This window comes from Alosa sapidissima, chromosome 2 (assembly GCF_018492685.1).
Source record: "Alosa sapidissima isolate fAloSap1 chromosome 2, fAloSap1.pri, whole genome shotgun sequence".
Classification (NCBI taxonomy): domain Eukaryota; kingdom Metazoa; phylum Chordata; class Actinopteri; order Clupeiformes; family Clupeidae; genus Alosa; species Alosa sapidissima.
The window spans coordinates 35252603-35267823 of record NC_055958.1 but is presented as its reverse complement, the minus strand read 5'-3'; the positions used below and the strand labels follow the sequence as shown (position 1 = coordinate 35267823).

Here is a 15221-nt window from a genome sequence, read left to right as displayed (position 1 = left end):
CTAAGTATTTGTACTCCTCAACCCTGTCAACAGACTGCCCATTTATGACTGCAGGGGGAAGGGGGGGGGGGGGGGGGGTTGGAGGATGCCCAGTTATGACTGCAGGGGGAAGAGGGGGGTGATGTTTCCTAAAATCAATGATCATTTCCTTTGTCTTTGTCACATGTATGTTTAAAAAGGAGTCATTGCACCATGTGCTGACATCACTCACCACTGGCCCATGGTCAATGTCATTGTCCTTAAGTAAAGAGACAGTGACAGAGTCGTCCGCAAATTTCAGCACATGTCTGCCCTCATGGTGAGATTGACTTTCATTAGTATATAAAACAAACAGAAGTGGAGAGAGACACAACCCTGGGGTGATCCAGTGGAAGATAATAGGGCATCAGAGAAAACGTTATTAACTTCACCCTTTGAGATCTGAAAGTTAAAAAGTCAACCAGCCATGCTATTAGCCCTAAATTAATGTTGTGAATCTTTGCAAGCCTATCTGCTAAAATATGAGGTTGTATACAATTAAAAGCCGAAGAGAAATCAACAAAAACTAGTGCTGCCCTGCAGAGCTGCCCTGGGCCCCTGCAAACACCCACCCACTCCTCAGACCTAACCCTGACTCCAAACATGACTCTCGCATTTTAGATATTCTGTTTTTACGTTTGAAATGTGAGGATAAAAACAGATTTTTCATATGTGTGCAGCTATAAGTCAAAATGGTGTTGTTCACCATCATGCAACCCTAGGCCCATATAACACTGCACACATTACATTCCTGGACACCTTACATGACATGCTCACTAATGCTAAGAGACCAGAGCAGACCAGATACGTCACAACACCTCTCTGCTAAATGACCTGAACAGTTTTTTCGCCCGTTTTGAAGCACAAAATGACACTCACCCACAGAAAACCCCACCTCCCCCCCACGACCAACCCCTGTACCTGTCCTCTGCCAGCGTGAAGAGGACACTAGCCACCATTAACCCACGCAAAGCAGCAGGCCCAGACAACATACCAGGACGAGTGTTGAAGGACTGTGCAGAAGAGCTGAAGGATGTTTTTACAGACATTTTCAACACCTCTCTGGAGCAAGCAGTCATCCCATCACTTTTCAAAACTGCCACCATCATACCCGTGCCAAAGAAATCATCACCATCATGCTTCAATGACTACCGTCCTGTAGCACTCACGCCCATAATCATGAAGTGCTTCGAACGGCTAGTCATGTCACACATCAAAGCCACCCTACCCCCCACCCTGGACCCCTTCCAGTTTGCATACCGAGCCAAACGATCCACGGAGGATGCAATCTGCTCTGCCCTCCATCCAGCCCTCACCCACTTAGACAATAAAGACTCATATGTGAGAATGCTGTTCATAGACTTCAGTTCAGCATTCAATACCATAATACCACAACAACTCATCAGCAAACTGGACAAGCTAGGATTCAGTACCTCCCTCTGCAACTGGCTGCTGGATTTCCTGTTGCAGAGACCACAAGCAGTACGTGTCGGGGACAACACCTCAAGCACTCTGACCCTGAGCACGGGGGCCCCTCAAGGGTGTGTGCTCAGCCCCCTGCTCTTCACACTGCTAACACATGACTGTACAACCACTCACAGCTCCAACCATCTGGTGAAGTTTGCGGACGACACAACACTGGTGGGCCTCATCACTAAGGGCGATGAGGCTCACTACAGAGAAGAAGTAGACCTGCTGGCTAAATGGTGCAAAGACAACAACCTCCTGCTAAATGTCAGCAAGACCAAGGAGATTGTCAACTTTCAGAGAGGCCACAAACAACTGCCACCACTGTCCATCGACGGAGATGCTGTGGAGAGAGTGAGCAGCACAAAATTTCTGGGGGTGCACATCAGCGACGACCTCTCCTGGACCACCAACACAGCATCACTGGCGAAGAAAGCCCAGCAGCGCCTCTACTTCTTGCGCAAATTGAAGAAGGCAAGTGCCACGCCTCCTGTCATGACTACATTCTACAGAGGGACCATCGAGAGCATCGTCTCCAGCAGCATCACAGTGTGGGGCGGAAGCTGCACAGATCAGAACAGGAAGACCCTCCAGCGCACTGTTAACACAGCTAAGAGGATCATTGGAGCACCACTCCCCTCCCTGCAGGACATTTACACCACCCGCCTCACCCGCAAAGCACTAATGATTGTCAAGGATACAACCCACCCTGCACACGAACTGTTCAGCCTCCTGCCCTCTGGAAAGCGGTACAGGAGCCTCCGCTCCCGCACCACCAGACTGGCAAGTAGCTTCATCCACCAAGCAATCAGGATGCTGAACACTCTACCCACTCTCCCATCACTGACAGCCCCCCCCACCCACCAGCCAACCAGGAACCTAGGAAACTAGGATCCTGTCTACCAACCCCCCCCCAACACCGCCATGTGGAACTGCACTGTGACTGCGCAGCCAAACGTGTTGCTGCTTCACATCAAGCCTGATATACTTGAATTACTGCATACTGCATATCAATGTAAATATACAGGTCACACAAGCACAAGTTTAAACTTCATGTAACTGTTAAGACTACAGAAATATACAACGCAACTACCTCTATTTTTTTTATATATATGTCCTATATTTCTATTTTGATACATACATGTTCTATATTTCAGTCTTGCACTTTAATTTAATGTTTATTGTCTATGGCTATGTCCATAGTATGTCTATGTCTGTATTTAAAGCATGTCTATGTCTGCATGGGAAAGTAAGAAACGAAATTTCAATTCTTTGTATGACCAGTGCATGTAAAGAAATTGACAATAAAAGCCGACTTGATCATGTCAGGCCTGGATACGGCATTCCAGAAGATATTTTTCCCGGAGCCTTGGACTACAGGACATTGCATGTGATGCAAAATGTTGTGGCTGGACCCAGGGAGACGACACGATGTAGACTGATTTTTTTTTGTCTCAGTGAAATTATTTTGTGTTTCGACTTGATGTATAAGTACAGTATAAGTATATATACTCTTTTGATCCTGTGAGGGAAATTTGGTCTCTGCATTTATCCCAATCCGTGAATTAGTGAAACACACACAGCACACAGTGCACACACAGTGAGGTGAAGCACACACTAATCCCGGCGCAGTGAGCTGCCTGCATCAACAGTGGCGCTCGGGGAGCAGGGGTTAGGTGCCTTGCCCATGGGCACTTCAGCCGTGCCTACTGGTCGGGGTTCGAACCGGCAACCCTCCGGTTACAGGTCCGAAGTGCTAACCAGTAGGCCACGGCTGCATGTGTAAATAAACACCAATACTTGATGTTTGGAATCCCTGTATGTTTACAGAACTATGACAAAAGTATGACCTCAATCTGACATAGCCTACCTTGTGCAAAGACAAAGCAAAAGCCAGATGTGTTTTTATTTATACCATCAGTGTGTAGTTGACACACTGTGTGCTTATCAATGTGATAGCTTGTGTTAACTGTTTGATACGAAAATACCATTTTTAGGAAGGTGTGAAGAATAAGCCCTGGACAAATGTAACTGTACCATCTACTCCAGTAGCAGTCTATCCTCTCCTCATTCCTAACATTGCTTATGTGTGTTTGGTTATGTGGAAACAGCAGGCTACTCACTGTACTGAACAATCTCCTGCATCTTCTCCCAGACTCTGAACTTCAGGTTGCCCAGGTGCTTTGCCACATTGATCAGAGCTCCTGAAACCCTCTCTGGATCCTGCAGTGTGCACTGGGCTCTGGAATAACATTCAGGAGTCAGTGCTGCTGTGGGTTTGGGTTCAGAACCACAGAGAAGAGAGAGAGACAGGAGGCAGATCACTCACCTTTCCACTGTGCTCTTGTAGCTCTGGAAAATAAGAATAGAAAGAATATGTCAGCCATTATTGTTATAATTAGGTATTTTGGAAACTGTACAATCCCCCCCCCCCCCCGTATGTGTGTAAACTAGCCGGCTGTTGTGTTGTCGGGATGAAAGGGTTTATGTTACGGGATGCCACCCAGGTTGTGTAGTATAGCCACTGGGTATAAGCTGACCCATTCTAAATTGTGTGTATTGATCTCTGTAAATGCTGGTAATAAACAGCCAAGAAAGCAAGTATTCTTTGCCTCGTCACATGTGTGTACAAATACTTTGTTTATGAGAATAAACATAGGTACAATGCTTTACAAATGATGATCAAAGCATTTTGTAATAGTTTGCAATTGGTTTATAATGGGAAACTGATTTCATTTATAAGTGGTTGTTTCATTATATATTAAGTATAAATCATGTACTTAAACATATTTTTTGGATATGCTTATTTACTATGAACAAACCATTTATAACTGTGTGAACAAATGCATTACTGATGCTAAATTATGCATGAACAAGAACTTACTAATGATGAACAAACCATTAACTGATAAGTAACAAAGGCTTAATAAATTATGAACTGTGTGTAGTTATTATAAAGTGTTAACACGATAGCAGTTATGTGATATATTTGTCAAACTAGCTTTCAGCTTAGATCTGTGCGCATTCTTGGTGTTGGGATGATGTTGACCAATCGTGAAACGTGGAGACGCACAGACCCCCTATATTCAAGAATGATTACTTCCGCATTTATGAGCGATAGCGTAATCTAGGTACACTGCAGTCATTTTTACTGTCTAGCCTACAACATCAAATACATCGATTGTCATCAGATGTTGTATGGTATGCACGTCCATAGTGATGTATTTGCACGCACAACACTGTTAAAGCGCCTGTGAGATCCAAAATGTTTGGAGAGGCGGAGCGCCCACTCCTACACGGGAGATAACTTAGTTTCAAGATAACTGATTGGTCAGTAGGCAGTAGTTTTACACGATTTGAGCTATAACTTAGCACATAACCTGTTCCGACCAGGTTTGGTTGGCAGTATAAGACACCATGGTGATACAGCGATGCTAAAACAGAGCCACTTTTGTGTCACAGCATATACCCTGGCTTTGAGCGCAACATACCTCGCTAACCCACTAATCGAGCTTCATAGTATACCCCACTGCAGAGGGGCAACTCGGTACAACCATGACCTTCTGATTGGCCAAGTTCCCAGGACCATCACCACCCCATTGTTTTGTTACTGACTAAACATTGGACAGCTGACAGGACTGCAAAGATATCTGTAATGTGAATAAACCGACACGACACACAGAGCTGTAGTCGGAGCTTAGGCTACTCCATTTATTCGAACAGCACACGATTCTAACTTCCTACTCACGTGCCAACATAAAACCCAATCAACACGCAGCGTTGTCATAGCAATGCCAAACATAACATTTTCCCCCCCTTCACAAGAATCTAAGTGTGATACTCAGTTACAAAATCATTCAAACGTTCAGGCCGGGTATGTGCACGGGCTGGGCGAGGCTGGTGGTCGTCACCGGTCTCCGGGGTTGCCTCCTGGTGGTTGTCACCGCTCTCCGGGGTTGCCTCCATGGCTCCTTGCTGGGCAGGAGGCGCTGTGGCTGCTGAGCGGTCAGGTTGCGGGGCAGCGCTTAGACCTAGTCCAGAAGGAGCCTGTACTTTGCGCAGACGGCTGGCATGCCAGCGAGTGCCATCTGTGAGTCTGAATGTGGCGGCCCCAAGCTGTTGGCTGACCTGGACAGGGTCTGACCAGAACGACTGCAATTTGTTGTCGCGGTGGGGTCGGCGGATCCTGACCCAGTCTTGAGCGGCAATGGCGGGTGGCCTGGCTCGCCGTCTCCGGTCAAACCAGTTCTTCATCTGGCTCTGACGAGCATGAACCCTCGCTAGGATTGGGTGAACTGGAGCCTGAGCCAGAACAGGGCGAAGTCTATCCAAAGGCAGCTGGAGTTCCCGTCCCAGCATGAGGGAGGCTGGGGAGGCCCCCGTGGTGGCATGTGGTGTGGCGCGGTAGTGTAAGAGTGTCTGGAGGAGGCTTGCATGGAACGTGAGCCCTTGAGCGAGGTGCGCCCTTATTCCATTCTTTAGGGACTGGTTCAGCCTTTCGACCCCCCCGTTGGCCGATGGGTTATAGTAAGCCGTGCGAATATGGCGAATCCCTTTCTCTTTCAGGTAGGTGCCCAGTTCATGTGAGACCATCTGAGGCCCATTGTCGGTGGTGATTTTCTTGGGCAAACCCCATCGGGCAAACAGCAAGTCTAAGATGTCAGTTAGCATCTTGGCAGTTACAGAGCCCACGGGTATAACCTCAGGCCACTTGGAATGGAGGTCATAAATAACGACCAGAAATCGCTGGTGGTGCGGCACGCCATGTAACTCTCCACAGATGTCTAGTTGTAGGTGCTCCCACGGTTGGGATGGCCAGTCCAAGGGCTGCATGGGTGGGGGCGGGGCTGGGGCCCTGGTCTTGCCACTGAGGAGACAGGCGGTGCAGTCCTTGACCAGGGTCTCGATGTCTCTGTCGATCCCCGGCCACCAAACAAGGTCCCGACACCGTTGTTTGAGCCTGACTATGCCCAAGTGACCCTCGTGTGCCATAGCAAGAACACGCGCACGAAGGGCACTTGGGACCACAGTGCAGAGCCCTCTAGCAACACAAGTGTCGTTCCAGCCTGCAAGCTGCTCACGGATTCTGAAATAGGGTGACAGCTCATCTGGTACCTTTGTAGGCCAGCCATGCCTAATGTATGAGGACACTAAGGAGAGGACAGGGTCGGCTGCTGAGGCGTCCAACAGCTCACGCAGTGACACAGTTTCCTGAAGTGGTGTGTGGAGAAGCTGTATGAGGTCATGCTCTGTTCGGTCCTGCTCGGAGGCCAGAAACTGAGGCGTGGGTTGAGCAGGGATTGACCGTGATAGCAAGTCTGCCACCACATTGTCACGCCCTGGTGTGAACTGCAGACAATAGTTGTACTGCTGTAGGCGGTCAGCCCAGCGGTGAAGTCGAAGTGGTTTGTGGCCAGTGCCTGACGTGGCCAGGAGAGCAGTGAGTGCTTGGTGGTCTGTTCTTAAGGTGAATGTGCGTCCATACAGATACATGTGCCACCGCTCACAAGCCCAGAGGCACGCTAGCGCCTCTCGCTCCCCTACCGAGTACCTCTGTTCTGTAGGGCTGAGTGCTCGAGAGGCAAAAGCGATTGGCCTTTCCACGCCCCCCTGGAGTTGGGACATCACGGCACCAATGGCGATGGCTGAGGCGTCACATGTGACGAGCGTGGAGCTGGCCGGGTCAAAGTGCGCTAGGACTGGTGGTGAAGTGAGCTGTGACTTCAGACGATGCACTGCTTCGGCACAAGCGGGTGTCCAGACCCAAGGCTCATCGGTTTTCATCAGCTTGCGCAGTGGAGCAGTTGTGTCTGAGTACTGAGGCAGAAACCGAAGGTAATACGTGGTCATCCCCAGGAAGGAGGCAACCTGGGCAGGTGATGTGGGCTCAGGGACACGCTGGATGGCCTCTGTGTTTGAGTGGAGCGGGCTTATGCCTTCGGCTGAGAGACGGAACCCCACATATTCAATGACCGAGGCCCCAAAGACACACTTGTCTCCATTAAGTGTGAGGTGGTGCTCAGCTAATGCGCTAAACACTCTGTGGAGGCGTTCGTCGTGCACTGCAGTGGTGGTTCCGTGAACAACAATGTCGTCAAGATAAGCAGCCACACCCGGAATCCCTGCCAGGATGGAAGCCATTATTTTCTGAAAACAGCTTGGAGCTGAACTCAGTCCAAAAGCCATGCGTTTGTAGCGAAAGACACCTTCATGGGTAATGAAGGCGGTTAGGTTGCGGCTATCAGGGTGTAAAGGCACTTGGAGGTAGCCCTGGCGGAGGTCAAGTTTTGAAAAAATCGTTGATCCATAAAACTGGGCTGTGAGCTCCTCTGTTGTCGGCAAAGGGTAGCGGTCAGGTATTATGGCTTTGTTTACTGCTCTGAGGTCCACGCAGATGCGCAGGCCTCCCGTCTTTTTCTTTGCCACCACCAGGTTGGATATCCACGGTGAAGCATTCACCTGCTCGATTATGTCCTCATCTAGCATGCGCCGTAGCTCAGAGGAGACGTCATCCCGCAGGGCTAGAGGAGAGCGGCGTAGTGGCTGCACCACTGGTGTTGCATTACGATCTACCAGGGGCTGGTGGACAAAAGCAGTGAGACGACCCACCCCATCAAACAATGCTGGCCACCGTTGGTGCCACGGAGTGGCGACAGTGTGGATTTCCGAGCCTGTGGTATCCAGTAGGGTGAATCCCAGGCCGTGGAAGAGGTCAAGGCCAAGTAGATTAGTCCCATGGCGTGACACATGGAATGTGAATGTACAGGCAACTGGAGAGAGCCCACTATATCTATCTCAGCGTTTCCATAACCTCGCAAAGTTGTGGAGGCTGGTCCCAGTGGCTTATGGGAGAAGAAACGTTTCCAGGTTATCAAGTTCAACAGTGACACAGTGGCCCCTGTGTCAAGGAGGAGAGGCAGAGTGACATCATCTAGCATTAGAGAGCAGGTTTTGAATGAAACTCGTCCTGAGCGGACATTATGGATCACAGTTGGAGGAGCTACTGGGTTTTGTCGGTGGCCTCTGGCTGGGGCAGACCTACACACTTTGTGAAAATGATTGAGCTTCCCACAGTTGGAGCAGGCTTTTCCTCGTGCAGGGCAAGCTTGTGCTCTGGAATTGTGTGTGTGTGAGCCACAGTTACCACATGGCTGTTGTGATCTCTCACGGGGTTGTGAGGCTATTTGTACCATGTGTGGGCTGCTAGTGCCGATGGAGGCCGTTTGTGGCTGTGACTGTGCTGTATCCACTGTTTGATCATGCAGAAGCAGAGAGGCAGGAGAAGACAGACTGGCAGCGCATTCTAATGCAGACTCCACTTGTAATGCTATCTTAAGGGCCTGGGTTAATGTCAGGTCGTCATTTTCCAACAACAGTTTGTCCCTAATTTTGTCACAATTCGTGTGCAGGATGAGTTGGTCGCGTATTAATTCCTCTTGCAATGTCTTAAATTTGCATAAGCTAGCTAAACCTCGTAGGTCAGCCACGTATTGGGACACAGACTCACCCGCTCTTTGATGTCGCCGCCAGAACATAACACGACGGAGAAGAGCGCTCTGTGGAGCTGCAAAATGCTCCTTGAGTAGTTTTACAGCGTCATCATATTTTGTGGTTTTAGCAAAAGTTCCGAACACTCGTTGTCCCTCTGCTCCAAGACAGTGCAGCAACAGTGCACGCTTCCTCCCGTCGGGCACGCCTTCCAAGCCGGCTGCAAGGAGATAAGTTTCAAACGAAGCGATCCAACGGATCCATGGCACGGCAGGTTCTCCGGGTAGAGCCAGGAAAGGAGAGGGTGGAGGTAAAGAACAGTCAGCCATCCTCGTCGCCAATGTAATGTGAATAAACCGACACGACACACAGAGCTGTAGTCGGAGCTTAGGCTACTCCATTTATTCGAACAGCACACGATTCTAACTTCCTACTCACGTGCCAACATAAAACCCAATCAACACGCAGCGTTGTCATAGCAATGCCAAACATAACAATATCCTCCTTCTCCTCTTCCTTAGAACAGACAGAGAAACTATATATTCCCAAAACATTTGCTAACCTCTGCAAAAACTGAACAATCCCTTTAAAACAGTTGTACCTGTGCTCAAAACTAAACACTGTCTTTGTATCATCTCACAAAGCAGTCTAAATGAAACACTATTGAGCAGTCATTAGACACTGCATCAAAAAATGGAAAACACAGTGTTCAGTGCTCATATAGCTCCAGGAGACATTGTCGTTGTTTACAATACAGTGAATGCATTTTGCATCTATGAAACAAAACAAAACAAAGCAAAAAGATTTCAGAATTCAGTGGACTGAAGATTTACTGTTAATCCAATAAACATGAAGTATTGAAAATGGGTGTTTGTCTTGACAGTTTTAAGAAAAGGGTGGAAGGTTTCCAAAAATGTGTTTTAGCAATTGTGGAAAAACTGTATACCGGAAAAGACAGGCACTATACTGTAAATGAGAAGTGCATTGCAGTCTAAAGCCTACAATGTACTGTGAAGGCCTTACTGATAGTTTCTGTCCATTGTTGATATGAACCTGCACTGTTAAGCAACCTGTTTACATTCTGAACTAGCTTATATTGGTTGTGTCACATCATTTTAAATGTGTGATCATTTTTGAGTAGGTGTGTTTAACATATGGCATCTGTGCTCTATACTATTTCTGATTACCTCTGAAACCAAATTTTCATTTCAAGAACTGTGTTCAGGCAGCTGAGAATTTGGCTCAGAGAATGGAGTTTAGTGTTTAAGCCATTGTGAAAAACTGTAATGACGTTCTGAAGTCATCAATGATCATGCGATCAGATCCATATTCATTCAGCCTCTCTCATTTTAGTGTTTCTCTCTCCAAAATAACACCAACTGATTCCACAACCCATGATGTGGTATGAATGTGAATGTCTGATGTTGAACTGTTGAGTTTCTGTGTTGACAGTGATGCTCCTGAAAGAAACTTTATATCTGACAGGCTGAATCTGATCTTTTCATCCATCACAATCATTCATAGGATATATTCATAAAATATTACAGCCAGAGTAATTTATCACTAAACCAGATCATACACACTTCACTATACAGACGGCAGATGGTTCCTACCTGCAGGAATGTGATGTCATCAGACCCCATCATCTCCTCTATGGCTCTGATTGTGTCTGAAAGAGATGAGATCTCTCTGCTCATCTTCTCAATCTTCTCCTTCATCATTTGACTCTTCTGCTCCTCTTCCTCCCTCAGTGCAGCTATCCTGACTGCCTCTTCATCTCGTAGAAACTGGTGAAGCTTCTCAAAGTCCTCCTTGATCTGCCGCTCTGTGTGTTGAGCCTGAGTCTAAATAAACATCAAAAAATCTAAAATTATTGATCCAATCATCACTCTTGAAATGATTTGCTTTTACATGATGACATTAGAAATATAATTGCTTTATTAAATAATCCAGATCTCACCTTAATATGTGCTGCTGTTTGGTCACAGATGAGTTTAACTTTTTCAAAGTTCTTTAGTTTCTTCATTAAGGGCTGCAGTTGAATCTTGAGCTCCTCCTGGAATGAATGAGCATAATGTTCAGTCTACACTGCAGTACACTTACAACACTGGCACTATGGAACCAAGTCAAAGTCCTTTTAGGCAAGTCCCTCCACTCGGCGGGACTTTTTGGGCACTCATCGGGCATCCTATTCGGCAAAAATGCTCGTGTGCAAGGCTTCACGACACCAATCTTGCTCCAGCAGCGAGTTCACAACACATGATTGCCACGATGTCTTCAAAACACACCATATGATTGACTCCATGTATTCACATGTCGACATTTTTTCTGCGGAAGGGCTGGGATATGTGAAGACAACTGCTATTGGCGTTACAAACTAACCCCATGCATTTTTATGGAGGATTTTTTGAGTGCTGTGTCTCCTCATTAGAAAGTCTCTGACCAAGTTGCTGCATGTGTAGGGAGTGTGTGAGGGAATATGTAGATATATATGTGCATAGATTCAGGACTGATATGGTGATGGCATGGGGGCAACACAACATGTAGAAAAGGTATATGGGTGTTGCACATTAAGGGATATTAGAGATGTTAAGATACAGTATATAAGGCACAATTAATGTGGGAAAATGTATATTTCAATGATTTAACCCTCCTGTTGTGTTCGCGGTCAAATGTGACCGATTTATAATTATTTTCTCTCAAAAATATTGTTAACTTATTCTGACTACCTTGAGCCTCCTTGACTTTGTTAACACAGGGCATCTGAACACACACAACATATTTTGATCATTTCTATAACAATTTGAGTGTTTTATTTAACTTTAGAACATCCATGTGTATCTCTGGTCAGAAATGACCGTCCATTAGAAATGAATGAGTGAGAAAATGGTCAATGTATAAAATTGAATCTAGGCACAAACTTATGATCAGATGGACTGTATGCTTCTGTACATTAAAATACACACACAAACACACCCTCACTCCCCCTCTTTGCTTCTATGCCAGCCCCCACTGGAACCTTTCCCCAATAGAATCTTCCCCTTTCTGACATGCATGAGCTCAGGTCAGTGAGGCCTGCTGGCCATAAATAGCAAATGGAAGAATATCCAATAAAACACAAGTTGATGCAAAGGTCTAGCACAACATTAGATGATAATATGTGTGCTACTATGGATTTATAACAAGTTATAATGCAGTGGTCATTTTTGAGTGGTCAGGTTAATTATTATAGAGCTATAGTTATAAAGACACATACAGTTACACTAAGTACAAACAGCATCACAGTCATATGAATGTGGTGTGTAGAGTGTGTGTAGTGTGTGTAGAGTGTGTGTAGAGTGTGTGTAGTGTGTGTAGAGTGTGTGTTGTGTGATGTTAACAGCAGCACAGTCATATGAATGTGGTGTGTAGAGTGTGTGTAGTGTGATGTTAACAGCAGCACAGTCATATGAATGTGGCGTGTAGAGTGTGTGTAGTGTGATGTTAACAGCAGCACAGTCATATGAATGTGGCGTGTAGAGTGTGTGTAGTGTGATGTTAACAGCAGCACAGTCATATGAATGTGGCGTGTAGAGTGTGTGTTGTGTATAGTGTGTGTTCTCAGCAGGGACGTGCACATGAATTTTGAGGGGCAGTTGCTCTGACCTGAAAAAAGCCCCCCCCCCCCCAAAAAAAAAAAAAAAAAACTCACGGGCTAACAGGGTCTTTATTAAAATATCTATACACTTCTATATATACAGAAGTAAAACACTGAAATACAGCACTCAATCACCTTAACTACTACTAATAATGACATAGAAAAACATGACTTGAGTCATTAAAATCTCTACATCAATATCCTTATCAATATCCTATCAGGTCACTGATAGGTTTCTCCAAATTTGGGGTCATCATCTGTCCAATTACATATTATTGTTATTGCCATTATCATTATTATTTTAATGTCCACTAGTGGTATTTATGTTCTGCTTAGGCAAGATCTTTGAAATGACCTTTAAAATACCCTATGTTTTTTTTTTTAGATTACAAATATTTAGCATGCAGCTCTTTAACCCTGTACTTTCTAGCATGGTCCTCTCATCTCATATTTGGTGATCATCACTTAGGCCTACCTGCCCTAAGTGCCTCTTCCTAGTCCACATTTTCCTCACATAGTCTGGAGGCTTGTGACTGCTCCTCATCTGAAATGTAATGTAATTATGAAACAATTCGCTTACACATTGTCATGTCATCTTTATCACAGTGTAAAGTCTCTGTCTCACCTGCTGGTTGGCTTTTTCACAGCCAACACTGCAGTGATGTGCTGTCCTTTGCTGCCTCCCTGAGTTGTCTCTCACTCTGCAATCCGCCTCTTTTCAGTGGGCATCTTGGCTTCAAACAATGCCCAAAATAGTGATAGGATTTAGGCATTTAACCATTTTGAATAAAATAATTAATGTGATGCATTACTTCCATCACTCATTCTACTTGCTAAAACAAAATGTGAGAAACTAACTATCAGCAGACATGCTTAGTTTGTCTAATGCCAAAACAATAGCAGCCTGGCTATGTGATAACGGGCTGCTTGTCTGCAAGCTATCTGTCTGATTATTTAGGTTAAACGTGGCAAACTCAGCCTGGATTTATGAAGATTTTAATTCATTTCGTAAAACTTCATGATGATGATCGTTCGTTTGTTATACATCACAAACTCACCTTTTCCGATAATGTGGTTTTGCGACAGTCTCCTTCTAGGGCCGCTAATGCAGGCTCAGCTCAGGTGCCGGTCGCAGGCCTACGGTTTATTTTTTTTATTTATTTTTCCCCTCGGAAGGGCAACGTGAGTCTAGAAGGGCATATGGGCAGTTGCCCGGGCAACCTGAGCAACCCCCCTGTGTTTCTACCAAGTATGACCTTGGCATGTTCGCAGTTCCTAGAACAGTCCCAGGAGCTTTCTCTGTGGTGATCCACACCTTCTGTCCTGAGGTGAGCTCTTGAAGTGCTCTGGACCGGTGGCGAAGATTGTAGTGTGTTGTTTGCTTAAACGCCTTCCTTCCTCATCCTTCCTGCGAAAGCCACTAGGTCAGGCCATTTTGGTGTGAGCTGACTTGAAGACTGAGGTAGGGATGTGCGCAGGTTTCTTCCCATTAGTAACTGTGCAGGTGAGTATCCATGTTCTAATGGTGTGGCTCTGTATGCTAAAAGTGCTCTAGTGTGGTCAGTGTGCTTACTCCAAAGACGCTTGACTGTCTGCACTGCTCGTTCAGCCTCGCCATTCACTTGTGGGTAGCGAGGGCTGCTGGTGACGTGTGCAAAGCAGCTCTCTTTGGCAAATGTTCTGAATGTCTCTGAAGAGAACTGTGGCCTGTTGCCGGATACAACAGTCTCTGGATATCCATGATGTGCAAAAGCCTCCTTCACAGCACGAACAGTAGCCTCAGATGATGTGACTCTGAGCTCAGCGACCTCTATATATTGCCAGAAGTGATCTATGATGAGCAGGTAGGTCTTGCCCACTCAAACTTGGGACTTGGGACTGTATGAGTGGCTCTCTGTACTGTGTTCTGTATCTCTGACACATTTCACATCTGTCTACTGTCTCTCGAATTTGTGCAGAGATACCTGGCCACCATACAGTACAGATGTTTGAGCTCTGGCACGGCATTTGGAGATCCCTGGTGACCTTCATGGAGTTTGTGCATTATTTCCCCTTTGAGTGTCTGAGGGACGACTATCCTCTCATCTTGCATCAGAGGGTCTCCAGCGAGATACAGCTCTCTCTGTGGCCATGCTGTTTGACAGTAGTGTGCCACCGTTTTGCAAGTCTCATCAGTTTGTTGTACTTTCTTAATTTCTGCCAGCCTTGTGTCCGTAGCAGGAAGTGAAGACTCAACAGCATCCAAGCTGTAGGTCGTCGGCAGATGGAGTGTCACTTAGTGAAACTCTGGACAATGTATCGGCAGTGATGAGGTTCTTGCCTGGCACGTGAACAATGTCATAATCATACCTGAGGAGTCTCAGTCGAAATCTTGAAACTCTAGGAGGGAGGTCATCTAAACCTCTGGTGCTCAACAAAGCAGGGACGGATTAAACAGATATTGCCCCCTGTGCACAATATCAAAACCCCCCACCCCCCCCCCGACCGCGATGCGCGTGTGCACGTGACGTGCGCGTGCAGCCAGTGCGTCTCTCTTTGCTGTCGCTGTGCAGGCTGGTGCACAATTTCACACAATGAAAATGTAGTACATTATGTCATATATTATAACTCA

The 15221-nt window shown here is 46.3% G+C and overlaps 1 protein-coding gene across 2 annotated transcripts in view; it reads right to left on the bottom strand.

Moving 5' to 3' along the window:
* Positions 1–15221, bottom strand: part of LOC121693123 (zinc-binding protein A33-like) — a 49929-nt gene that overhangs the window by 17492 nt on the left and 17216 nt on the right. For both annotated transcript variants that reach the window (XR_006025420.1, XM_042072336.1), the window contains exons 2-5: positions 10934–11029; positions 10587–10817; positions 3815–3837; positions 3609–3727 (exon numbers count right to left, since the gene is read on the bottom strand). Coding sequence is in view for 1 of the 2 variants with exons in the window: in XM_042072336.1 (XP_041928270.1) it covers positions 3609–3727; positions 3815–3837; positions 10587–10817; positions 10934–11029 (469 nt within the window). In the remaining variant the exon portion in view is untranslated. The remainder of the gene's footprint in view (positions 1–3608; positions 3728–3814; positions 3838–10586; positions 10818–10933; positions 11030–15221) is intronic.